The sequence below is a fragment of the Leishmania panamensis genome (genome assembly GCF_000755165.1).
Source record: "Leishmania panamensis strain MHOM/PA/94/PSC-1 chromosome 22 sequence".
NCBI classification, from domain to species: Eukaryota; Euglenozoa; class Kinetoplastea; order Trypanosomatida; family Trypanosomatidae; genus Leishmania; species Leishmania panamensis.
Genome location: NC_025868.1, coordinates 470552 through 496307, shown reverse-complemented (window position 1 = coordinate 496307; position 25756 = coordinate 470552). Strand labels below are relative to the sequence as shown.

Below are 25756 nucleotides of genomic sequence, written 5' to 3'. Positions count from 1 at the left end.
TTGGAGGAGGAGGTATCGAAAGTGCGTGGTATGTCTGAAGAGATGAGTGAAGAGAGGGTTGGCGTTGAGCCTTGTGTGTGTGAACGGAGGTGTATTGTTGTCGAAACTAGGTTGTCGGAGTTTGCGGAAGGTTTTGCGTTCGCTGATGAGGGTGCTGTTGCTGGTGGTGATGGTGTTGTTTTATTGAGTACTGTAGAGATGTTTAGAAGGGAGGAATTGTGGCGCCGGATGTGGGAGGAGGCGCTGGAGTTGGCGGAGGAATCGACAGAGCTATTAAGGATGTATTATGAGGACCGTTTGTGCTCTGTGGAACGTGAACTGGAATGTACTTCCTTAGAGTGCACTGACACGCTCGAGAAACTAGAGGAGTTCGTGAATTTGCTGGATGGGGCGCGAGGGGCAGAGAGGGCTGCAGTGCACGCCCGCGACGAATGCGAGCGGGAGCTGCATGCCCTTCAAGAGCGATATGATCGTGAGGTTGCAGAGAACCAGCGCCTTTTGCTGAGAGAGGGAAGAGGAGCTGATGACGCCCCAGGTGGTCCAACGTGGACTGAGGGTGCTGTAGATTTCGGTGCCCAGCGTGATAGTGGTGGTGACGACAGCATCATAGAGCCTGGCCGCCGCGGCGATGGCGGGGGTCGTTCTGCGCCTGTGCTGAGAACTATCCAGGAAGCCGCCTCTGTAGGATTGGGGGAGCAGCTGGAGCAACTCAAGCGTGAGAAGGAGGTGCTCATGGAGGAGCTGGAAGCGAAGGGTGTGAGCTATAACGATGCACTGGCGCTGCTGAATCAACACATCAGTCAGCTCATGGAAGAGCTCAGTGTGCATCTGCGCGGTGGCGAGACATCGGCCAGCAATGCCCGCGCGCTGCTCCTTGAGATTGCGGAGCTGCGGGCGGCCCAGGAGCGGACCGGCGCGTTTGCCGAAGGCGGCGCCCCGGATAGCAGCAGCTGAGAGTCCTGCCTTGTAGGTGCCCAAGGGTCGACTTTAGAAGGCGGTGGCGGCAGCACATTTGCTCCCCGCCCCACCCCCCTTCGCGAGGACTCAAACGCCATCGAAGTTTATTTTTATTTTTGCTTCCAGGGATGTAAGCGAACAGCCACGTGTGCCTACGCACTTGTGCCAATCAGCCATCTCTTTCTCTGCTTCGCTCGGTGGGAGGATTGTGTTACCGCGGCTCTTGCGGCTCTTCTGGTCTCCACGCGGAAGCGTGAGTGAGACACTTGCCAGTCCTACACTGCAAGCCGCTCAGGCATTCTCCCGTCTTCTGCCGTGCCTTTTTGCCTCTTGCATGTGTCCATTACGCGGCTGCATTGGCGTCCTCTGATCACCTGCGCGCACCACACTGGCCTGAAGGGAAAGACGAATGCATCGAAGTAATACTTGGCGAGCTTGAATGCGTACGACACTGAAAAGGGTGGCAGGTGGTGTAGGGAGCGGGGACGAGGGAGGAACGGATGCGTGAGTTCTTTATATCCATTTCTCTTCTCGCTCTCTGTGGCTGTCCACACATCTGCTGAAGGTGAGGCTTCTCCTGTTTGGCTAGGGGAGTAGAGTGAGGTGGGACCCTCTGCGCGCGGCGAGGCGCTGCTTTTCATTCCCTCCTCCGCCATCGCTCCCCCTCTCACACCCAGAGCGTGTCATCTCAGCATCTGACTTCTCATGCCATGCAAGCCCGTGACAGCAGTGCGCTTCTTCATGAATGCCACTGTTGCGCCTGTGTGTGTGCGTGCTGGTGTGCACCTCTTTTCGTCCTTCTCTACTCACACTTCTTCTTCTCCACCTTCACCAAACACTCTACGTACAAAGCGCACCCGGCCACATTACGCCAGTTACTCGCGCTGAATCCGCCTCAGCTTCGATGTGTGGCGGGAGGGTTGGACGGCCCGATCGAGGAAAACAAACACCAAAACAGAACAGGAAGGAGCGGGCGGAAGCGACAAACAATACTGGAGAAAGTACCAGCAGGAGAGGGAGCGACGGCAGCTGCAGCACTCCTCTTTCACATCTCCAACTCCCTCCTCACCCATCAAAAACTAGACGCAAAGCACCAAAACGTTACCTCCACACGTAGGGAGCATTCACTTTTAAGTCTGGCGAGCGCTCGCGCACTGAAACGGCAGCCCCGCCTCTCTGACAGCAGGCGATCGTCATTGCGAGAGATCAGCCGGTGTGGTTGGATCCACAAGTGCCAACAGCATGAGCCATGAGAGTTGTGGCCATGCGCGTAGCGTGGAGACAGATCGCATGCGCGAGTTGAAGGCATGTGACCGTATGCGCCGCGCCTGTCCAAGCGCTCCGCCGCTGCGTCTCTGGGGGAAAGTTCCGGTTAGCGTAGGCACGTCGATTGAAAATTACTGCACTTCGCTTCCTTTATCGGTCTCTGATGCATCTGCGCGCCGTCCCTCCTCTCCCACCACCACCTCCGTGCCTCCATTCGTCTGCGGCGATGCCATGCTCCACCCTAGGGCTGACGCCGTGCGTGCACCGGCGTCAGAGGGGCAACTCGAAGGACGAGGTATCACTGATTCCTTTACATTTCAGCCAGAGTCGTTTGAGTCCGCTTCTCCGGTTGGCGAGGACGAGGTACATGCGGTGACCGACAAGGGCACGAGCATGGAGGAGTTGTCGTGGAACGCGGTGGCCCATCGACGGTACTCGACATCCGCATCTTTTGCTGTGCAGACACCGACAGCGGCGCCGCTTTGCACCGCCACAGTTGCAGTCCCAGCCGGCGTGAGGACACACCACGCGAGTGCGGTAGAGGAAGCGAGGCGTGGTGATAGCGAGCCAACTCGCACGCATCTGCATGGGCCTTGGATGACTCCGTCCACTTTCCCATCTCCAGCAGTAGCGGAGCCGCTGCAGCTGGTCGTTCCGCCCCCGCCAACTCCCCTATCCGCCGTTTCTCACTCTACCGTTCCATCGTCTTTAGCACTGGCGATCCCACCGCAGCATACGCGTGAAGAGGGCGACGCTCATCTCCGAGGGGAGCCGTTGCCATCATCCTCATCGCCGTCGCCATCACCGTCACACCCACGGCAAGTGTATCAGGCTACACCAGTGCGAGGTCACAGTAGGACTCAGCGAGTTGAAGACGTCCAAGGCACCAACGCTTCTTCGCCGATTGCGGTATGTGTATCTGGCACCCCACCAGTGCCTCTCACATCAGCGTTTGCTATCGCCGCGGAACAGAATGACCGACGAACATGTGAGGATGAGGCACGCGAGATGACATCTACGTCCGGCGAAGTTGTGGGAGAAAGGGGCGATTGCTGCCCTGCTGCTAAATCCCGCACTCCGCTGCCGGCTCGAGTATTGCAGGACGGCGCCAACAACGGTCACCTCGTCACCTCCGCAGTAGCTGATGTGAGCGCTGAATCGTCCACCACACCTGACGGGCGACGTGGACGGCTCGCGGATACACTGCAGCCGGAGGCCTCAGCGTACTCTTTCTCTCCACCTCCGTCGTCCATCGTGAGAAGCTCTTGCGGTATCGTGCGTATTCTGCAGCTGCAGGACCAGGAAGGCTGGCAGGACAGGTTGCGCGTTGCCCTTCAGCAAGACGCAGAGGTATGGGTGCGGCAAGTGTGCGAGGAGCAGCGACTCCTGCAAGCGCAGCTGAGCGTCGCGCAGGCCAGAGCAGCGGCGCTGGCGAAATCCTTGCAGGTGCTTTATGACCGTGGATGGTCTTCAGCGCCTTCTCTTCGTCCTCCGTCACAGCCCATGGATAGTGCAGGCGTGCCGATCAGCGGAGCTTCGGAAAAGCGCTGCGAGGAGCGCGTCACTGCAGAGCGGCCTTGTATTGATGGGATAAATTGCAAGGCACGCGTTCCTCATCTCGCAGAATACAGCCTGAAAAAGTCTGCAGTGCGAGAGGACAGCAGCGAAGGTGTGTACACGAGCTCTGCTGCTGATGACGCCACTGCTGCTGCGTTTGGCACCGCCTACACGCATAAACTGGAGGCGTATATTCGTCTCCTCGAGCAGCACACGCACACGCTGCACTCGGACAAACACCAGCTACAGCTGCGGCTTGATCGGCAAACCAGTCAGCTCGCAATGCTCCAGCAGTACTACCAGCACCACTACGCCAGACTATTGCAGGAGCAGTCAGCTCTAGAGCGCGACTCTCGCAAAGCCACGGAGGATGTGGAAGAGTTAGTCGGGATGCTGGTTGTAACTCGCGCTGCCGAACGCGCCGCCATGCGGAGAGCAGAGGAGTTCGAGTTGGCACTGGAAAAGTCAGAGCTGCGCGCCGAGACGCTCGCAGCCGCTCTGCACCCGCAGGTGAAGGGAAACCACAGGTGTGACACCGAGGGGAGCATCGGCACCATCACTCCCATCTCCGAGACTATCGTAGTCGGGCCTCATAGGTGCGAGAGCCTGCATTGCACGTCTGGCTACGCGTCAGGCCCACTACCAAGCAGCGCCTTTGCGTCGTTTGTGGAGCATGACGATACAGAGAGGAGTATAATGGAAATGGATGCGCTCACTGCGGCCGAGGCGGCGTCTCGCACCTCTTCGGTGGAGCGTCGCCGTGTCCTTGCAGGGCGTTCCACGAGCGCGTCCTCCTCCATGTGTCCGCCTTTGCCACCAGGTGCGTCATCGCTAACTGTGGAGTCACCTGGGTGGACGCCTATGCAAGCTCTGACGACTTCGATTGGACCTGAGTGCAGTTGCGATGTCGAGCACACGTGGGGCCGCACTGGCTCTTCGCTCTCCGCCGTGCAACTCTCTGTGACTCCGTCTGCCATGCGCATAGCAGCAGAGGTCGAGAGCAACGACGCAGGGGACGTCTGCTCTCCGGAGGTGTGCGTTGCTGCGAAGTTGGTGTCACGCGATGAGGGCATAGTTTCTCAACCGCCATGTGCCCCCTGGCAAGCCGTGACTGCCCCTCCCACGCTCGCCCCATTGCCGAATGCAGATGCGATAGCGATCGTCAGCACGGCAGCCATGGCCTCGCACGGGTCGGCGTCTTCAAGGAAACTCAGCTGTGAGGTCAACAGTGACGGCGCTTTTGCCTCTACAGCACTCACAGCGGCGCCCGTGCCTGCGGAGCGCGAGGAGGCGCGAAACGCCTCTGTCAGCGTAACGATGAGTCTGACGAGCTCCAGCACTTCTGTTTTCACTCCGCCCACCCCTACGGCCACAACACTGCTGACACCGCGCAGCCTGGCACGCCGGCGCCGACACGTTCAGCACCAGATTAAGGCGCTCCGTGACGACACGGAGGAGGGAAACGCCAGCGACGCTGCCGACGAGTATCAACTGCTGCGGCTCCGCTGCACGCTACTCGAGCTGGAGCTACAGGCAAAAGAGGCGGCACACAGAGCGGAAAAGGAGGCGTGGGAGACAGCGGTGCATCACGCGGAGGGCATCAGGGGCGCCATGGGGGAGGTGGAGGCCCGCGTAAGTCAGGCCGCCGCCGCCTCGGAGAGGGCCAAGGAACTCTTGCGTGAAATGAGTCAACTATGGAGCAACTCTCTTGCTCTAGACGAGGACGACGTCATTGACGACGACAGTGAGGGGGCAGCTGGTGCAACGGGACTCCTGATGATGGACAAGGGACAGGCCTTTTCCCCGCATCGTTCTCACAACTGGACACCGCTGCACTGGAGGGATCTGGAGGAACCAAGCCCATTCAGACTGAGCAAATGACGTGGTGATAATACAAGTCGAAGAGCAGCAGAATAAACTCAGTGAGAGAGGCGTGTGTGTGTGTGTGTGCGTGCCGGCGCATCTGCTACCTGAGGACAACGGGTGCAGGCATGGTGACTAAGCCCTTCGTGTATGCCTGCATAGTTGGAGTCCACGTGGTGGGGCGACGCACACACACACACCCACCCATACAGAACTACTCAGTGACACAGAGGCCCCAATGGGCACAAGATGAGCCTCTCTTTGTGTTTCTGTTTCTTCTATCTTCGACCCCCGAAGTCCTGCCTTCCACCCAATGCGGATTACTTCCCCTGTCGATACCTTCCCCACCTCTCTCTCGTTTCCGCCGCTCAGCAAGAGAGTTTGACGGAGACGAGCCCGGGCGTACGATTGCTCAACGCCTGCTGAATTTGTTCTCTTTGCTCTTGCGCGCGCGCTTCCTTCCTCAGTGTTTCTTTTCTCTCTCCCGCTTATATGCTGTGATGTGAACCATCCACAGCCAGCAGCAGCAGCGGCGGTGGGCGCCAAGCACTTGTCTCTCTCTCTTTGCCCGTTCTACATATACGAAAACACCGTGCCTAGAGCACCTCTTCCCCTTGGGTACTCCATCCTCCTATGTGCGTAGATGGGCAGACACCAAAGTGTATTCGAAGTGGCAATGAGGCGAAGGAGAGGGAGAGGAAAGGGGGTTGCGTGTGTGTGGACATAGCTGCAGCCACGGCCCACTGTGTCTTTGCCCCCCCCCCCCCCCACTCTCCCCCCACATCCTGGCCTCACGCTGTCTCTTTCTTCACTTCCTTACCACTCTTCTCTCACCTCCTCCCCCCTGCGATCACATTCCTTCGCGCGTACCTCCACTCGAAGCCGCCACTCGAGAGTCGTTTGTCTTTTCTATTTTATTTATTTTTGGTTCCCCATCGCTTCACCTCTTCTATCCGCGTCTTGCGCTTGTCCTTTCAGTCGCCGCTCTCCAAAGCCCCCCACTCCTCCCCCCTCCCTGGTGTGGACTGCTTCACTGCTTGCAAGGCCTTAGGGGCACACGCCCCGCTTAATTAGACATACGCAGGAAGACCGTTGGTTACCCCCCTCTGCAAGCGAAGTCGACGCGTCCCACCTTTTCGCTGCTGAGAGGTGTTTTCCTCCGAGCTACCTCCGCCCCTGTGCCCGTTGAGCGTAGATGCCACGTAGAGGTGACAGGTATGCCTCGTTGCGCGCCGCCGCACTACCACATTCACCGCCGCCATCGTCCCCCTCATCCTCGACCGCGCCGTATGTGACTCCGTGCGAATGCAGCGGCGACGGGGACGGGGACGGCCGCCACCAGAGCAGGAACAGGGCCGCCTCCCTCACCCTCGCTCAAACGAGTCCGCGTCAAACGAAGGACGAGGCGACGCCCTCCACTGACAAGAGCCCCACGGCTCTCTCATCCATCTCTTCCTTCCCTTACAGCGCCACCACCAGCAGCACGCATCGATCCTCACTGCAGGGAGCGACGCAAGAGCAGACAGAAGCGAGACAGAGTAGCCAGTGCACTGTGTATGGTTCAGTGCCATCATGTGGCGCAGCCGCTTGCTTGCAAGGGGATTCGCATACGTCTGCCAGCGCCGAGGTGTCGGGCAGACGAGACCTTCATGCACTGCAAATCCCCTCGCCAACGTTGGCACCTACGTGCCTCGTGCCGTCTGCGTCACCGCCACTCACTACCTCGTCACAAATCACTGGGATGCCTGCGCCACCACCACCACTGCTGCCGCCGTCACCTCGCACCTACTACCAGTGTATGCATTCCTTTGAATTCCGCTGCCTGCTGTCCAGCAAAATACGCAGGTTATACGGCGCCGGCACGGTTCCCATTATTGTAGAGCCGACGGAGAGTTACCTGCGACTGTCGCCGCCGCCGGCCTCCCCGCACAGCAAGGCAAAGTCGTCCACTGGTTCAACAGGCGGTGCTGGTGGCTACGCACGGCACGGGCAGCTATCCACCAGTGACGGTGCCAGCGCGAGTGTGACGGTATCCTCGACAGCATCTGCCTTCACTTCCCCATCAACGAAGAGTACGCTCAAGTGCGTCTTGCCGTGCTCTAAGTCCGTGGCGGAGGTTATTTTGGCTTTGCGAGGCCGCCTCGCCTTGGACAGTTGTCAGTCGCTATTTCTGTCTGTTGGGGAGAACAACGTACTCGTACCTGGCAACTCCCTTCTCGGCGACCTCTACGAGCGCTACCGCAACCCAGACGGCTTTCTATACCTTGGCTACTTGTTAGAGAACACCTTCGGCGGGGATGTGCGCTCCACCGCGGAAGAAGCTGCCGCGATACTGTGAGGTGGTGAGGGGAGGTTCTATGTGTGCGATGCACCCGAGGACTCTGTGTGGTGTTATGTGACGTGTCTGCGTGCAGCTCTATGTGGACGAGCGCGCACGTGGGTGTCTGTGTGGTGGCGCTGTTTTGCTTTCCATCTCATCTCGGCTCGCTTTTCCCCTTTCTTTTGTGCGCGTCTCTCCCGAGGCACCGCGAGAGGCGTTTCCGCCTCATTTCTTTGATGCCCTCGTGACGCGCGCACAAGGCATTCTCTGATGTGTGACTGACTTGCGTTCATCCTCTCTTCTCCCTTCACCACGCCCTCACGGCTGTCACGGCACACCTCCACCAACCCCCTTTCTCTTCTACCGTAGGGGAGACACACACGGGCGTGCGTCGTCTGGGTATTGTCAAGTGTACCGCTCCCCCGTCCCCCCTACCGCGCGTCATAGCGCCAGCGACAACAGGGGCAGTGTGCGCGCTCTTGGTGTGGGGTGGGGATAGCCGGGGTAGGCGAAGGCTAAGGGAAGAGGAAAGACCCACACGCAACCTGTGTGTTTGATGTGCCTGTTTGCCTCTGCCCATTTCTTCATGCTTACTTACCTTCCGCTCCTCGTTTCAATTTTTTTTTTTGCTAAATTTGCCCTGTCCTCGTCTTAGCAGTCTTCATTCCTCCTTCAGCAGGTCATCGGGTCGGCGGCCGTCGGACTGTGGTGCCGCTTTGTCGACGCATTTGGCCAGCAGGCCAACAGGCAACTTCCCCCTCTCCCTCTTCCTCCCTCTCTCTCTGCGTGTATGCCTATGAGGGAAAGGATTCTGATGCGGTTCATTGCCAGCTGCTCAGCAGCACCAACGGCGCATGGGCTTTCGTGTCGCCGGAGTACTCGGGGACACGCGAGGCTAAACGAAGCGAAAAAGCGGAGGGACGATCAGCAAACTCGGCGGCTATCATGCGCACGTTACTGCCTCAGCACTGAGCCATACGTGTTCGAAAGAGACGCGGAAAGAAATGGCCTGTCTGAGAAGCTTGAAGAAGACTTGCAGGAGTCTTGCAGCGACCCAGCAGCTCGCATCTTCCGATTTAGATCAGCCACCCACGAACATGCGTGATGTTGAGTCGCGCAACTATGGCATTCACACTGTCTGCCGCCACGATCATATCAGTGGAAGCGCGCACTCCTCGGGCTGCTTGCTTTGCTCTTTGCCCACCTCAAGGCTCCCTCTCTCTCAGTTCGCTACTCGATTCCTTCCCTTTCTTCATCCACTGTGGCACTTGTTTGTCTCTGATCTGCGACAGCTGACATCGCCGCCAACTCACCGCTCACGAACACCACCACCACCACCAAAACCTACAAACCATACCATACTGAGGCTATGCGTGCACGCTCACATTCGTAAACGCAGTATTCCACCCTCACACGTCCATACACACAAGCCATCACCCCCCTCCCCATAGACAGCGAGACACGCACACCGGCAGCTGCACCTCTCCCACCCATACCCTGCCCTACCATCTCACTAACCCACTATTCCGTCCCCGACCTCGAGCGAGAGATGGCTGGCGAGTTGAAGGCGATTGCTGAGGGCGCAGCGCCTGCGAAGCGTGTGAGGACTGAGGAGGCGGAGACGGGGGTTGAGCGGCCATCTGGCGAGGCGGCCCGCGTGTCAAGCCCGTCGACAGCGGAGGATCTCGTCATAAAGCCAATCGCGACCGGCGCCGAGGTGCTGCTGGCGGATAAGGTTGCCGAGGGGACGAACGCGGAGGAGGAGCCGCTGCAGCAGGAGAACCCGTTCCGCTACGTTCTCTTCCCCATCCAGTACCACGATATCTGGCGCAAGTACAAGGAGCAGGAGAGCTGCATCTGGACGGTAGAGGAGATCGACCTGGGCAACGACATGAAGGACTGGGTGGCGCTGAACGACGGGGAACGGCACTTTATCAAGCACGTGCTTGCCTTCTTCGCCGGGAGCGACGGCATCGTCGTCGAGAATCTTGCCCAGCGTTTCATGAGCGACGTGAAGGTGCCGGAGGCGCGCGCGTTCTACGGATTCCAGCTGATGATGGAGAACATCCACTCAGAGACATACTCTGTGCTACTGGACACGTACATCACAGACAGCGAGGAGAAGCTGCGGCTGCTGCACGCGATCCAGACGATCCCATGCATCCAGAAGAAGGCGGAGTGGGCCGTGCGGTGGATTGGGAGCAGCGCGAGCTTCCAGGAGCGGCTGATCGGCTTTGCCGCAGTGGAGGGCATCTTCTTTTCCGGATCCTTCTGCGCGCTGTTCTGGCTGAAGAAGCGCGGTCTGATGCCGGGATTGACGTTCAGCAACGAGCTCATCTCGCGCGACGAGGGCCTACACACGGACTTCGCGTGTCTGCTGTACAACTCGCACATCAAGCACAAACTGCCGCGCGAGCGCGTGCTGGAGATCATTGTGGATGCGGTGAACATCGAACGCGAGTTCATCTGTGACGCGCTTCCGGTGCGGCTGATTGGCATGAATGCTGAGCTGATGGCGCAGTACATTGAGTTCGTCGCGGACCGGCTGCTTGTGTCGCTGGGCGAGGAGAAGCACTACAACGCAACTCAGCCCTTTGACTTCATGGAGATGATCTCGCTGCAGGGCAAAACAAACTTCTTCGAGAAGAAGGTGGGCGAGTACCAGAAGGCTGGTGTGATGAGCGCGGAGGGGACGTCGAAGAAGTTCTCCCTCTCAGAGGACTTCTAGGCTGTGTCTCTGTGCGCTGCTGCTGCCTACTCCCTCGCATTCCGCTTCCAGCACGATGCAGAGGCACATGCTGCGCGAGCTGTGGGTGTGGGCGCGTGTGCCTACTGTACGCGCAGCTCCGTTTCCTTTTTTATTTTCACTCCCTCACACACGCGGGATCGTTTCTTCTTCTCTCGCACACTCAGTGCCTTCCATAGATGCAGGCGCGGGCGCCGCCTCTGCGTATTGTCTTGTCCTTTTCAAGTTTATTGTTGTCCTTTTCTCAGAATCTCTCTCCCGCCTCACCACCCCGGCATGACTGCTTTGGTGTGTGTGTGTGTAGGCCGCGGTGTTGTTTTCCACCACTCCCCCTCTTTGTCTCTCTCTCTCTCCCTTTGTGTGCTCTTCTTCTCACGGATACGGGCCGCATCGCAGCTGCCGACATCCACCCCCCACCCTCACCCACGCCTCTCGCTCTTCTTGTCGCCTCGTTTACTCTTTCATTTTCGGTTGCTTATTTTTCCCCATCCCAACTCTCCTCTGTCAACGACACGTAAACACGCGCGTACGAACTAACACACGAGCAGGTGCGTACACACCAGGAAGACGCCTGACGCATATACACACGCACACGGACGCAACGCCAGTCTTGCAGCGCTGGTATACCTCTGTGGCCGTACGTGCTTGTGAGGAGCTTGTACGTGTGTATGCTGACATGTGGTGGCTGATTGCACGCCTTCTCATTCCTTCAGTGTCGTGCACACTGGGTGAGCTTAAGGAGGCACGCAACTGCGTGTGTCTCTGTCTGCGCATGCATGTGTGTATATGTGCATTTATCTGTCTTTCCCTTGTTTCACTCCACCCTCCCCGGTGACGGCGGACCCACCCCAGCGCGTGCTATCAGAGCCCAGCATCCCCCACTCTGTGTGGGGTGAAGCCAAGCAGCCCTTCTTTCCCTGCCAATGCCGAAGCGCCTCTGGTGGTGTGAGGGCCAGGCACCCGCGACGTGGGGAGGTCAGAGCGATGTATCGCCACTGATGCCGGCGCTCAGGCTGTGGATGGCGTTGCGTCGGAGCGACCTGCGACAACGGCTACGTCTGTGCCACCCGTATGCCAGGCAGAGTGTCAGTGTGGCTCGAGCGTATTCCACCCGGCCCTCGCTGCCTAGTGGCGGGGTGGGGGAGCCTGTGCCGCCACACCAGATGCACCTGGAAGCGACCAGCGAAGCGGTGGGGGTGCGCAGTGCACGAGGCAGGACCGTGCTCAGCTGACTGAGTGGGCGCCCTGCTGCAATGCGTGTCACCGGCTGCTTTGCACCACGCGGATGGGGCCCGTGATCGGGCTGGGGGGGGTAGAGGAGTGACTGAGCTCCTTTTCCATGGCTGAGAATGGGCACGCTGGAGGGCAAAAGTTCGCTCAGGTGTATGCTCGGTGTTTCCGTCTCTCTCTCTCTCGCTCGTTCTCTGTGCTGGGGGGAATGCCGCACCGCTCCTCAAGAAGTGGGAGAAAAGGTTTGTGAGGGCCATACACGCCATGGGAGGTTGTCGCGGCGAAGGCAAAGCGCCGGCTTTATCGGCGGCGGTAATCTATCATACCCCCAAAGAAACGGTTCATAGTTACCTCCTCGCTTCGGGGGGGGGTAGGGGGGTAGGCCTGGTCTGCTGTGTCATCTACCGCTTTCCTGTGCCTCAGTGGTGATGCTCCGGTTGCAGCCTAGGCGGATGCGTACGTGCTTCATAGGGTATTGAGGTATTGACGAGCTCTGTCGGCGGTGCGTCCGGTTCTCTCGTTGTAGGATGCATACGTGTGTTCGTGCGGGTTCGAGTGTGCCTCAACCTCTGCACGTGTGCAGCGGTGAGCTACATGGTGGTTGGCATGGGACTATCTATTTTCACTCTCAGATTTCGTGGTGCTGCGTTGCACAGCTACAAACCGTGTTGCTGGCCGGTACTTTACCGCTCACCCACCTCTCTTCCCCCCTCCATGTCGCTCCTTCATGTGTCCCTCTCTCTCTCTCTTTCTTTGCTTCGTTTATGTATTTCTTCCTGTGCACGCTCCTGTGCATGTCGCTATGGGTGGCTGCTCGCATTGAGTGCTATCGCGCTCGGCACCGCCCTGTGTTGCTCCCCTGTCCGCACCACGCATTTCTTCATCTTCTGCTCAAGTCTCTATCTTTCTCTCTCGTGAGAAGCAGGCAACACACGGAGGCAGACACCGTACACTTACTCACAGGCGCCTAGAGATTGCTTCGGGTACCGTCGACGGAGACGCACTAACACAGACAAAGACACTCACTTGCGGTGCCGATCGCTGAGTTCTTCGCAGAAGCTCCACTGGGCTGATCATCCACGTGTCAAGCGCGCGGAAGGAACACGGCTTGGCAATACATCCTGAGCAGACCGCAATGGAGCGTTGGTGTACCACACATCACATCCGAGAATTGATGGATGAGTTCGTGGTTGAGTTTCTTCGCGCCGAGGCGGCGTCGGCGCCAGTGGAATCGGACCCTGCTGTGAAAGGCGTTGCTGACGTCGCTACTCCAGTCGCTAGCTTCGCGGCGCCGCCTGTTCCACAGGTCTACGGTGAGCTTTACACGCGCTATGGTGGTCAAACCTACGCTTACCACGCGGGTGAGCTTGTCGGGACGTCGTCTCGCCAACCGCCGACCATCGCTGCTCTCCGCGCCTTTCTGAAGCGCAAGTGGGATTCGAAGGCGGCATGGCAGTCGGCGCACCCATACATCGTTCTGCTCGTCGAGGGTGGCGCAGCCGCGCGAGAGTTGCGTGAGGCGTCAGCCTCGTCCTCATCGCTTTCACTGCCGCTGCACCCTGCCGAGCCGCCGTCGGCGCTGGCGCCCCTCTCATCCACAGTACGGTTGACGCAGGAGGCGGCCTTTTCTTCTATTGTGGCAGTAGCGGCGCAGTCGGTAGCTCGAAGTGTTGGCGGGATCGTGCAGCCTTTGACGCCTGCGCTGCTGTCCGAACCGGACACAGTGTGGCTTCCACGGCATCGACCGCTGGAGCAGCAGCAGCAGCAGCAGCAGCAGCTTCTCCAGGAGCTCGCGCGGGACATAGCGAGCAGGACCGGAGTACCCATGGTGGGCACTCCATCGTTTGCAGGTGGTGGTACCACTGCTGTCGTTGCTGCGCAATCCACCTCGATGGCGGCGCATGGATCAGCAGCAGCGCAACGCACGCCAGTTGTGTTTGCCGACGAGCGGTGGCCCTACACCATCGCAGATGGTCTGGCGCTGGAGGGCCTTCTGGGCTCTCCAGTCGCCGTGTTCTCCGTGTCGATAGACGAGAGGGACAGGGCAGAGGCGGGCAACACAGTCGAAAACAGTAGCGCTGTTGCCTCTGACGGAACCTCATCAGCGCTCTTGCAGCGCGTACCCTGGAGGGGCTCGAGCGCGCACGCAGCCCTATTAGAGTACTACGCGGCCAAGAAGAAGCTGACAGAGCTGACGGTGCCGGCCGGTGTCTGTCGCGCTGTGGCACAGGCGGCGTCGCCGCCGCACGACGTCTCCTTGAATGCGGCGGCAAGGGCGGCTGCGGGGTCGCTGGCGGAGCAGATCGCATGCCATTTGCATTAGAACTTCTACCCACTTAGCTAGGAGTCAGTGGGGGGGGGGAGGAGAGCACTGACGACCAGCACGGGGGGGTTCAACAGAGCCCTTTGTCCCCTCGTCCTCCTACGCCGTGGTGCGCAGGCTTGGAGGAGGATAGCCGAGAGAGGTGAGGCGAGGGGGGGTGGAGAGCGTGTAACGCTATCCGCGTGGCACTCGTGCATCAGATGTGCCCTCCAACCCCCTGCGCGTTTTAGTTTCTCTCGTACCGAGCGGCTGCTCACTGCTGGATGAAATCTGCGGAGAATACGGCGGCGACTCGGCGAGACACAGCGCATGCACCGGCACCGGCTGTTGCTGCTATTGGTGGTGGCCCTTTTCGTCCTTCTCTCGTTCGTTTCCCTACTCTTCCCAGATGCAGTATGAAGCTTTCCTTTCTCGTCCCGTCTCGCTTGTTCGCGTGCAGGGCGCTCTCATTCGTGGCACCCACAGCGTGTGTGGCACAGAGATGTGCATGCGCGTAGGCCTATGTGACCGTCTCTTGATGTACAGTTTGGCACCGCCACCGTTACTTGTGTTGTCTTCTCTCCTCCCCCTCTCTTCTGAGGGGGGAGGGGAGAGCGTGGTCGTAGGCGCGCATCTGTATGTACATATATGCCTGCGTGCAGTTGCTGGTTGGGGGACTGCGTCGTCAGTGGAGCGGGGCGGGCTCACGCAGTCCAGCGTCTCTCACTCGATTCTCACGTGTTTTTGTCGAGCATTGGCGGGTCTTATCTGAAGTGCATTGTTCCGTCGTGTGTGTGTGCAGGTGTGGCAGGCATGACGCCGATGCAAGCGGCTACGTGCGCGTCTCTATCATGATGTTGTCACCTCGCACAAAAAAAAACTGAGGAAGAAGAGACACTCAATGAAAGGAGGACCCCCCTGACGCACATTTGTATGTGCGTGCTTAGGCGGATGCATGTGGGTGTATGCGTTGCGCAGCGTCATCCCTGCCCCCCGCCCCTCTTCCCCTCCCCCCCTCTCTCTCTCTTTCGACCTCAACTCCGCAGTTCTCCTTCCAGGTGGTTTGTTTTTGATTTCACACGCCGTCACTGTGTTTTTTCGCGTCCTCATCTCTCTCCGCTGCCCCCTCGCCCCCTTCTCCTCCCCTCTTATTGTTTCTGCATCTCCTCACCGACGCGCTTGGCGGTAAGAGCGCTGACCACCTGTCCGCTCCCCCCTTTCATCCGCACCCTCTTTCCTCCACTCCCCCTCTCCCCATCAGCGAGATGGAGTTTACCCAGTGCTCCTACCTCGGTCAACACAGCGCGGACGGCCGCCGCTTCGACGGCCTCGGTCGTTACACCTTCGCGAACGGCGACGTGTACCTCGGCGGCATGAAGGATGGGCAGTTTCACGGTCATGGCGTCGTCTTCTTCAGGAGTCCACCGGGGGGTAATGATGGCAGCAGCGGTGGCTCACCCATGTGCACGAATCCTGCGTCACCTCGTCCTCTTCCGCCCACCAGGGGCAGCAGAGGCAGCAGCGATGATGTTGAGGATGATGCGTTACAGGGTTTCCTGAGCCCAGGTTTATCCTCTACCATGCCCGCTGCGCGTGCGGGCGAGAGCCCGATGGCGATGCAGGACTTCGCGGCCCTTGTAGGCAGCGGCGGTGGTGGCGGCGGCCAGTACCGAGGGGTGTGGGAGCATGGCCGGCATATGGAAGGTCACTACGTATTCCAGGATGGGCTCGTGTACGGTAGCAGTGGCACTGCGGATATGTCAGCCTACGCGCAGAAGAAGCGTCGCACGTTGTGGACTTACTGCCACGGCAGCGACCGCCGCCTGTGGGAGGAGTACCTGCAGAACGTGGCGCCGGTGCTGCCGCATGAAGCGCTCCTGGGCGGGGCTCGGTTGCTGCACGCTCGCAAGCAGGCCATGCGAGAGGAGGGCGAGAGCCACAGCGAGGGTCCCACCGAGAGCTCGGATACCACAGGGGAGGGCTTACCCATGGTGCTGCCGCGTGCCTTCGTGCATGCGCGTACGGCGCCGGCGTTTGCAAAGGGGCAACTCACGAGCGTTGGTGACCCTCGAGTCGCACGCTGGGTTGAGGCCGCCGCGGCCGCCGAGGAAAGGGAGGCTGCCTCCCGCCGGGAGCTACAGCAGCAGCAAACTGCATCATCACCTGCCCGCTCCAGCCGCCGTCCCACTGACGTTAGAAGTGACAGAGGCGTTGGCGCAGACTCGGAAGCGTCGACTGAGCTAGTCGAGTCGACTATTGCCCTCCAGTTTGCGATGGCCATACCCACCGAGGGGCTGCGTGCGGATGGCCGCCTCGACGACGCGGAGGTTGATGAGGGCGACGCCAGGGATGAGGTTGCAGAGGAGGACGAGGCTACCGTAGCGGCGTTGGTGGCAGCGCCCATCGCGCCACAGCCGGCGTTAAACCTGACAGTGTGCCGGGTTTTGGATGTAGAGGACGTGAACAGAGCGCTTGTGCAGATTGCGGCGGCACCGTGATATCGTGCAGACACACACACACACACACGTTTGGTTGGCTTTTATATGTCCTCCTCTGCTCTCCCTCAGCTTTTACTGTGTGGCTGCCTGAGTCGGTCCTGCGCTCTTTCCCTTGAACTTACCGACTGCCAGTGGGCGCAGCCAGCTATGCGGCTCTGCAAAGCGCTCTGCTGTAGCGCCTCCTAGGCGGATTAGAGAAGGGCTTCGGCGCTCATGGTGTGTGCGGGGGCGTTTTGCAGACATCAAACTCGAAAGATGACTGTCATCGTCTCACACGTTAGACCTTTCCTTTTCTCCTGTTGTTGTTTGACGATGTCATTCAAGCACTCGCACCCCTCCCACACGCGCGCCCTCTTCTGTTGTTGTTTGGCGCGAGTTGCTGTGTGTGTGTGTGTGTGGGAGTTTCTTTCTCTCTGCCTGCCGTGCTGGTGCGCGCATGACAGTTCAGTGCGCTTAGCTGGTGCTTCCCCTACTCGCCTCTCCTTCTCCACAGGCAGACACCGGCACCCACACCCATACGCCGGATCCAGCATCCACAGAGGGGCCTGGTGGGGGGCCCAGAAGAGGCTCTCATGTAAACTAGAAGACCGCTGAGGGATTTAGCGTGTCCCACAGGTCGTCATATGGCGTCCGCCTAGCAACACGTGCGTCACCATAGTAGTCCAACCACCTTAATCACGACCACGCGCGCTGGTGTGTTTACATGAGTGCCTTCTCCCACGTTGCTGACAGACAAGAGAATAGTACCCCCGCTGCGGAAGTTTTGCGGGAGGGCTCATGTGTATGCTTGCTCACCAAGAAAGTAGTGTGTACTCTTCAGCGCGCACGTGCTTCGCGGCGAGGTACTCCACTGAGCAATGGAAAGGGAGGTTCGCCATGTTGTTGCTGATGACGGGTAGTGAGGGGGAGAGGAAAGGGGATGGGACGGGTGGGAGACACAGTCCTTGTCCATTAGTTGGCTCCCTTTTCCCCCTTGTTTGAGTCTTTCTCTCTCTCTCGTTAGCCTTATATTCTGCATGCAGGTGATTCATCCCGTATGATGGCGCTCCCTTGAGCGCCTTTTCCCCGGTGCCTCCTCAGCTGTTGCGCTTTTCTGCTCCCCTTCGAAGACCGTTTCTTCTCTCTCCTTGGCCTCTTCTTCCTCCCTCCCCTCCTGCGAGGTTGTGCCTCATCCACCGGCAGACACAGGCTCGCCTAGACAGAAGACAGTTAGCGTGCCCATCCACCAGCGTTCTCAGGCACAGCGCGCACTGCTCGGTTTATGTGCCTATCGGTGTTTGCGTCTTCAAGCCTGACCTCGGGGACCCATAAATATCCAACGCCCAGAACAGTTACCATCGGCCAACCCGCCATACCGGGGCTCACTCCTCCCCTCCCCTCCCCCTCTCTCCCTCATTACTGCACAGCAGTAGATTGCAGATCAGGACAGTACGAAGTGGGGCATTGCTGGTATAGTGTCGATGTCGCAGTTGCTCTCCACGTACTCGCTCCTGCAGTGCGTCGTTTCTGCCGCGCAGTTCGCCTCTGGCGAGATTAGCTTCTACGATACCTACGCCGAGCTGACGGCGGCGGATGCAGACGGCAGCAGAACGTCGCCACTGCGCGTGGAGTACGACGTGCTTGAGCATTTTCGCATTGTGCGTGCTCAGGGGGTGATGCGGCTGACACTGCCGCGCGGCGTTGTGCGACAATGGGCAGCGCAGAACTCGTTTGAGACTCAGCTGGACGAGTACGAGGGTGTGCAGACGAACGTGCACGACGGCAACCGTTCCAAGGCAGACGTCTTCTCGATTCAGATGACGGACACGAAGTCTGTGCTGCTTGTGCAGCTCAGTCTCGAGGACATGGCCGCTTTTTTGAACTCTATAGCGCCTCTCATTGCGGCCAGCCGGCGCACGAGGTCTATGTCACGCATCTCTGTGACGGAGCCGCTGCCGGTGTACGGGGTACCGTTGGTGGACCCCGCGGCAAGCATGCCAACAGATGCGGCGACCTCATCCCGAGCGATGTCAACCGCCTCAGCGAACTCTCAAGAGGAAGCCGCAGAGAGTAATTGGGCGAGCGGTAAGAATAATGCGGCACCAGTGTGCGACCGGCGACACTATCGACACCAGCGGCAGAGGCGCGGCGAGAGGGACACGGCTCACTGCACGCCATCTCGCACCGATGACAATGCTGGACAGAAAGAGGGATGCAGGTTTGCCAAGCACTCCGACGAGCGACGCACCACCGTAGCCGCCAACAATGCCGCACCTCGAGCAACAGACACAGCACCCGAGCTGTTGGGTGGCGACAGCGGTGGTAGTTCAATAGGGGCGACTGAGTCAGAGACGCACGGTGATGCTGCGCAACCCCTCTCCGGTAGTCCTGCGGCGTCAACGGGCTGCGAGGAAGATGAAGGGGGGTCCACGAGACGCACCGTTCGTGTGGCCGACGCGCTCGCTGTCACCGCCACCGCAGGAGCCACAGCGCAGGTCGATCGACGGCCTTCATCGCCGAAGCACCGGCAATTACAACAGGCGACCCCATCACGGTTCGTCAATGCACTGGAGAGCGTGGCAGAAGAACTGGCAGAATTGATGGAGGAGGCAGACCAGCCTGAGCACTATCGTGGCTGCCGCGGCGAACCTCTTCATCGCCGTCAACCGACCGCTGCGGCGGTCGTGACGGCAGTGCAGCGCGCGGGTCAGCAGCAGTCGTCTCGATGCACGCAGCGCCGGCCGCTGCCCATCGCCGCCTTGACTGCGGCCTCTTCGGTGTGCCCATCATTGAAGTCCACCATATCAGAGACACATGTGCTAAGGCACCCGCATCGGCAGCAGAGCCCCTCTGCATCCGAAGCGCAGGCGCAGTGCGGGGTGAATGGTGTGCACAGTGCTGCTGCGGCAGACGGCGGCACTGCAGTAACGAATCGGCGATCAGCTCAGTGGCCGATGGGTATGACAACTCCCGTGCAAGGGCGGTGCTTGGCTCGCACTTTTGTCCGCAGCGGTGGCGGTGCGCACCTCTGCGCCTCCGAGCTCTCCTCCGCGTCTACTGCTGAGTTGCCACCACTTGCTACACATGGCGGATGCGATGGCCGCGCAGCACCACAGGAGGGTCGCGCTATGCCGTCACCGGCATCAGAAGAGAGGCCTGTCTGCATCGACAAAGCCTCCACCGTAGATGGTGCTGCTCTCTGCAACGTCAACGGGGTGAGGCGTGCCGCTGATGGCTGGACTGGGTCTGAGACCCAGTGGGCAGCGCTGCGTACTGGCACGGTCGCCCACGCCTTCGCGGATACTAAGGATGGATGTAGAGACGATGCCTGCGCCGCGCCGGTGGCCACGCCCATCCAGTCGTCCTCACGCCCCTCTAGCGTTGCATCGTCGGTCAAGCTTGGGGACATGTTGGCGCTGCCCGGCGCCTCTCGTGAGCTGGGTGGTCCTGCGAAGGGTGTCATCGCATCGTCGCAGCGCCTTGCGCAGTTTCGCAGCGGCGGTGCAGGCGCGGCGCCTGTCAAGCCGTCGCCACCGTGCGCAGGCAGCAGCAGCGGCGCCGCTGACGTGGCAGCGTACCTGCGAGAGTTGTTTCCAGTAGAGGATACCGTGCCCAAGGCGACACGGAAGCGCTGCAAAGCGCAGACAGTCACCACCGCGGGTGCTGTGGGGCGACTCTCCGTATCTCAGCGGCGCAGACGTGCACCTGCTCGGAGAGCTGTCGATCTCACTGCCTCGGCCACGGGTGCTGTTACTCGTGCTCTGGTCTCCACCGACATACCTAGCAAGACCGCGGACGGCGCGACGACGTCTCAGCTGCCTTTAAAGGCTGTCCCATCGCCACCACTAGCGAAAATGAGTTCTAACATCAGTGCTGCGATAGCCACGCACGCGATCGCCAACAGGCGGCGTCGCTCTCTGACTGTGGGCGCAGTGGGGACGGCGAAGAGAGTTAAGGTAGACGCTGCCGCTTCGGTGCTTCCCTTGGACAGCAGCATCGATGCGGCACGAGACAAGGAGAAAGACACGGAGGCCACAACGGGTAGTAGTACTACCGGACACTGTGCTGCAGCGTGCCTCACGCAGCCACCGCAGCCAAAGGTGTGCTCTGCCGTCTCGGTTCCACAACGTGTCGCCATCTCCGTCCGTGATGCAGGCGCGCTGGGGCTGGTCCAAGCGCCACTGCCTCTGTGCGGCGCCGCCTGGGATAAAAAGCCGGGCGTGGCTGTGGCCGCGAAGGAAGAGGCTGCTGCTGCTGCTGCTGCGGCACTGAATGACGATGCAGCCAAGGCGGTCGAGGGTCTCATTAGAGGTCCCAGCGCTGAGGCTGACAGTCGCAAAGCACCACGCGATGGGGTACGCCACCGGCGCACACAGCTGCTGCGGGCAAAGCTTCTCGTGCAGGAGGCAGCGCCGCCGGCTGGATGCGCCGATGACCCTTCGCGCTACCACACCGAAGCAGCGGCAGCGGGCCATCACGGCAAGACTGGCGACCGTGTCAGTATCAGCAGCAGCCAGGCTACGTGCCCACTGCTCTACTGCCGTGAGTCCCGGAAGGAGCGCAGTCGGCGTGTGCTGCGTTATATGAACCTCATTTCGCAGAGCATCGCCGCTGTGCATGAGGCGCATGATGCGCTGCGCGGGCTGCTCCTTCTCATGATGGAGGAAGATCAGCTATAGAGTGCAGTTGCTACAGGAGGAGCAAGAGGTCAGGGGGAGGGGAGTGGGGGGGGTGCAGTCTCGCGGTCTCAAGACACCCGAAAACGTTTGTTCTCTCGACACGACGGTGATGGAAGGACGGCCAGGCAGGGCGGACCCAAACCGCGAGTCGCGCTGCTTTACTTTCCCTGTGTTGCGCTGCGGCGGCGCTGACGGACAAGTGAAATGCCCTTCTCTCCTCTTGCCTTTGCGTTTTCGCTCACTGAGGCACATTCTCGCTTGTTTCGCCCCGCCGCAGGTCTCACTCGTGCCAAATGTACAAGCACCGCCGCAGACTGGACCGACTACGTTGATTCGGCGCGGCCGTCTGCTGTCTGCTGCTGCTGTCTTATATTCCTCCTTCCCTTGAGCTTGAGCCCAGTCAGTGCCGCATCAGCGTTGTTGCCTGTGTGGCGTTCTGCTTCTTTCACTGCTGCTGCTGCTGCTGCTGCTGCTTCAACTGCTGCTTTGCTTCTTTTCTTTGAGCAAAAACCAAAATGAAGGAAAATAATAAAATGCGGCAGGGGGCGCATCTGCATGTAGGAATGGCCAATACACACACACACACACACATACGCACATACGCACGCGCGGCTATGCACACGCCTTTAACCGCTGTTGATGAATCACGTTCTTCCGTTGCAGTCGCTCGCTCTCTGTCACTCGAGCGTTGCCTGCTTCGCTGTGCGCATGCCGAGACGACGTGAGCGGCCCTCAGGCACCAAGCGAACGCGCGCGCCTTTGCATGTCTGCATGTTTACGCGTACCGACAAAACACACAGGGAGAGAGAGAGAGACGCGCCTTTTTGCACGCCTACGCCAATGGGTGGGAGGAGGAAGGCGTGCCACCGTTGTTGTTGTTGTTGTTGATCATAACTTTGCTCTGGCCTCCATCCAACCACTTTTCCCCTTTTTCTGTCAGTACGGTGTCCACTGCGCCAAACGCTGCAGCGGATTGTACGGAGGGCCGGGCGAGCCACGAAGAGTGCAGACACCCCCCCCCCCCACACACACACGATTATACATTGACGGCACGCGCCTCATCGTCTCTTTTGCCTTTCTCAATAGAGACACACCCCAAGCAGCCCTTTAGCCTCCTTTCCTGTTCTTTGCTCTACCCCACGACTCCATCCCACTCTCTCATCTGTAATTCAAGCACACGGCTGCCATGTTCACTCAGATTAGCAATGCGCACACAGAGGTGGTGACCTCTCTCATCTTTTCTCCCCACGTCGTCGCCACTGGCGAGGGTGGCTTGCTCTGTTCCACCTCTGGCGATGACACGGCGGCGCTGTGGGACCTGCGCGCCGGTCCTGGGGCGTCACAGCGAGCCGCGCATCTCACTGGCCACCACATTGGCCCTGTAAACCACGCTCTTTTTCACCCTGCCAACCCGTACACGTTGCTGACGGCGTCCGATGATCGCAGCATCGGTTGCTGGGATCTGCGCCGGCCAGATCGAGTCGTAGGCAAAATAGCTGGCTTTCAGGAAGGTGTGAACAAGATGCTGTGGCTGCCGGTTGCGTCGGCCGTCTGCGGGGCCACTGGTGGCAGCAGCAATGGCGACTGGAGCGTAGTGAGCGCCTGCGATGATGGTCACGTGTACGTTCACGCACTCACCCTACCCGGCAGCGGTGCCGAGAGCGCGACTGTTGCTGGTACTGTCCCTGCCCCGCAGGTTGGCGCGCTTGTGGATAAGTTTCGTGTGTCGACGAGCACTGTGAATGATATCGTGCTTGCGCCTGGCTCGACTTCGATCCTCATCACCGCCTCCGAAGATTGTGCGCTGCGGTCGTGGTCGTTGCGGCACACGTGGCAGATGACCAATGCGGCGGTAGGGCTGATGGAGGACCGCCTACTCGCCACTCTTGACGAGTTTGAGAACCCGGTGAACCACGTCGTGGTGGTGCCCGCCGGGCTTATAGCACCAGTGGAGAGCCAGGCAGCTGGCGAGGGCCTGGAGAGCAGCAACAGCAGGAGCCCGGCTGGCGCTGCCGGTGACGCGGAGGAGTGTGCAGGCGAGGCTGCCGCCTCCACAGTCTTTCCTCGAGCATATCAGCAGGCACATGGTGGTAATGATAGCGAGGACGACGAGGTGGGGAGCGGCGCTGGTAACAGTGGAGAGGCACCTCCGCGAAGGGCTGTCGACATCTCTGAAGCTGCGGGGACGGGTTGCTGGTTGCTCGCCGCGTGCTCGGAGTGTGTCTTCGGCGTCAACTTCGCGCTGCGCTCCGGTGAGTTCGGCACTGGGGCTCGTGCGTTTGTTGGCCACCAGGACTACGTGCGCGGGCTTGAGTTTACGAGCGAGGGAAAGTTGCTGACCGTGTCGGACGATAGCACGGCCATCGAATGGAACCCTGCCACGACGGAGCCGATCCGACAGGTGAAGCTGCACGAGGGTCTCGTCATGTCATCGACGGTTTCGCCTTCGCGCGCCTTACTCGCCACCGGCACGGACCGTGGAGAAATTCGCGTGTGGCTCCTTCCGTTCGCGACAGAGCAGATCGGTGGCTCGCACTGATGCCGCGCAGCCGCATCACAGGTGCACACGCGAATACATCCACGCGTGTGTCTTTTCCTTGTTTCACTCCACCCTCCCCGGTGACGGCGGACCCACCCCAGCGCGTGCTATCAGAGCCCAGCATCCCCCACTCTGTGTGGGGTGAAGCCAAGCAGCCCTTCTTTCCCTGCCAATGCCGAAGCGCCTCTGGTGGTGTGAGGGCCAGGCACCCGCGACGTGGGGAGGTCAGAGCGATGTATCGCCACTGATGCCGGCGCTCAGGCTGTGGATGGCGTTGCGTCGGAGCGACCTGCGACAACGGCTACGTCTGTGCCACCCGTATGCCAGGCAGAGTGTCAGTGTGGCTCGAGCGTATTCCACCCGGCCCTCGCTGCCTAGTGGCGGGGTGGGGGAGCCTGTGCCGCCACACCAGATGCACCTGGAAGCGACCAGCGAAGCGGTGGGGGTGCGCAGTGCACGAGGCAGGACCGTGCTCAGCTGACTGAGTGGGCGCCCTGCTGCAATGCGTGTCACCGGCTGCTTTGCACCACGCGGATGGGGCCCGTGATCGGGCTGGGGGTGAAGAGAGTGACATTGGACTCACGTTCTGCATCAGTGTGGATGCGTGGAGAAAAGCATGTGTGTTGGCAAGAGGTTAAGCGGATCAACGAAGCAGCTGCAGCGCTCAACTACGGAGCGGAAGAGGTTGGAAGGGGGAGCGAGGGGCAGTGTACGATGGACGAGAGCAGCGTGTGTGTGCGTGTGTGTGTGTGCATTCGTTCTCTCGCATCAGTCCTTGATCGTTGGTGGCACGTTTGGTGCGTGCGCGTTCTCTCGCATGCGACTGTAAAAAATCCCCATCCCAATGAGGTGACTTTCTCACATGATATTCTGCAGCATCTGCCTCGCTCGCCGGACGTATCGTCGCTGATGAGCGGGGCACGTACATGCCGACAGATCATCGACAAGAAAACTGTGCGGACTTGATCGAGCGGAACCCAGAGGGGGAGGGGGGCAAAGACCTCTGCGGAGAGGAGTGACAGAGCGAGACTGCGGCACAACCGACAGACCCATACATGAACACCGCTTTGACATTCTTCCTCGAAACGTGTATCATCGATCGCGTGATTCGATTGCATATGTGCGTTAATTCCTGCCGTGGCGCTGTTGACAGTGGGGATCTTGCACCCATGTGCGGCTTTCCCAGCTCTCTGACTTGCTATGGCCTCTGCCTCTACAGCTGCAGTCTTATGCAACCCTCTTCCCCCTACTTCCTCCCTCTCTTCGCACCTGCACACATCTGTCTCTTCTCCTTTCACCCATCGCAACAACGATCGTGGCGACACGTGTGTGTGCGTGTGTGTGTGGGGCCACACTCCGCGCACGCGCATGCACACTGAAATGAAGGCGAAGAGGCAAAGACGCCCGCTTTCTCTTTCCCCCTCTCTGCGTTTACTCGACTACTCAAGCGCTTCGTCCACGCAGTGCTTCTGCCTCGCTGTTTGTGTGCGTGCGAGCCCCTCTTTCCCTCCCTATTTCTGTGTGTGTGTGTGCAGCTGTCCGCTGTGTAGTGGTTGCTCGATCGCGCTCCTCCTCTCCTCCACAACGGCGTTGGAGGCCCCCCCATTGTCCCTTATTCCCTTCGATTTCACCGCCCTTCCCACCCCCTCTTCACACACACACACTCACATTTTCTTCTGTGTTTTTCCACATAACCCGTTCCTTTGACGACTGTGTTGTGTCTCCCCCCTCTCTCTCTCACACACACACACACATAGGTGACCTTGACGCTGTTGCGGCGTTTAAACCCTGACGTCGCCGTTTCACACTCTTCTTCTCGC

At 59.8% G+C, this 25756-nt stretch overlaps 8 protein-coding genes across 8 annotated transcripts in view, besides 2 other annotated features; all 8 read left to right on the top strand.

The window, feature by feature from the left end:
* The window catches only part of LPMP_221200 (hypothetical protein), a gene marked incomplete at both ends in the record, with an annotated part of 13731 nt that extends 12777 nt beyond the window's left edge, over window positions 1-954 (top strand). The window contains one exon of the mRNA XM_010700818.1: window positions 1-954. Within this exon, the coding sequence (XP_010699120.1) occupies window positions 1-954 (954 nt within the window).
* A 1245-nt stretch (window positions 955-2199) lies between these two features.
* LPMP_221190 (hypothetical protein) lies at window positions 2200-5661 on the top strand (the record flags this gene model as incomplete). The annotated part of the gene is made up of 1 exon (XM_010700817.1): window positions 2200-5661. One exon carries the CDS (start codon window positions 2200-2202, stop codon window positions 5659-5661), a length of 3462 nt encoding a protein of 1153 aa, XP_010699119.1.
* Window positions 5662-7384: 1723 nt separating this feature from the next.
* Window positions 7385-7981, top strand: ATG12 (ATG12/APG12, putative; the record flags this gene model as incomplete). Its single annotated transcript, XM_010700816.1, has 1 exon — window positions 7385-7981. One exon carries the CDS (start codon window positions 7385-7387, stop codon window positions 7979-7981), a length of 597 nt encoding a protein of 198 aa, XP_010699118.1.
* Window positions 7982-9512: 1531 nt separating this feature from the next.
* LPMP_221170 (ribonucleoside-diphosphate reductase small chain, putative) lies at window positions 9513-10691 on the top strand (the record flags this gene model as incomplete). The annotated part of the gene is made up of 1 exon (XM_010700815.1): window positions 9513-10691. The coding sequence occupies one exon, from the start codon at window positions 9513-9515 to the stop codon at window positions 10689-10691; it is 1179 nt and encodes a 392-aa protein (XP_010699117.1).
* An 850-nt stretch (window positions 10692-11541) lies between these two features.
* Window positions 11542-12072: a repeat region.
* Window positions 12073-13074: 1002 nt separating this feature from the next.
* LPMP_221160 (hypothetical protein) lies at window positions 13075-14262 on the top strand (the record flags this gene model as incomplete). The annotated part of the gene is made up of 1 exon (XM_010700814.1): window positions 13075-14262. One exon carries the CDS (start codon window positions 13075-13077, stop codon window positions 14260-14262), a length of 1188 nt encoding a protein of 395 aa, XP_010699116.1.
* Window positions 14263-15506: 1244 nt separating this feature from the next.
* On the top strand, window positions 15507-16739 carry LPMP_221150 (hypothetical protein; the record flags this gene model as incomplete). The annotated part of the gene is made up of 1 exon (XM_010700813.1): window positions 15507-16739. One exon carries the CDS (start codon window positions 15507-15509, stop codon window positions 16737-16739), a length of 1233 nt encoding a protein of 410 aa, XP_010699115.1.
* A 1460-nt stretch (window positions 16740-18199) lies between these two features.
* On the top strand, window positions 18200-21397 carry LPMP_221140 (hypothetical protein; the record flags this gene model as incomplete). Its single annotated transcript, XM_010700812.1, has 1 exon — window positions 18200-21397. One exon carries the CDS (start codon window positions 18200-18202, stop codon window positions 21395-21397), a length of 3198 nt encoding a protein of 1065 aa, XP_010699114.1.
* Window positions 21398-22583: 1186 nt separating this feature from the next.
* LPMP_221130 (hypothetical protein) lies at window positions 22584-23936 on the top strand (the record flags this gene model as incomplete). Its single annotated transcript, XM_010700811.1, has 1 exon — window positions 22584-23936. One exon carries the CDS (start codon window positions 22584-22586, stop codon window positions 23934-23936), a length of 1353 nt encoding a protein of 450 aa, XP_010699113.1.
* Window positions 23937-24017: 81 nt separating this feature from the next.
* Window positions 24018-24521: a repeat region.
* Window positions 24522-25756: the final 1235 nt, after the last annotated feature.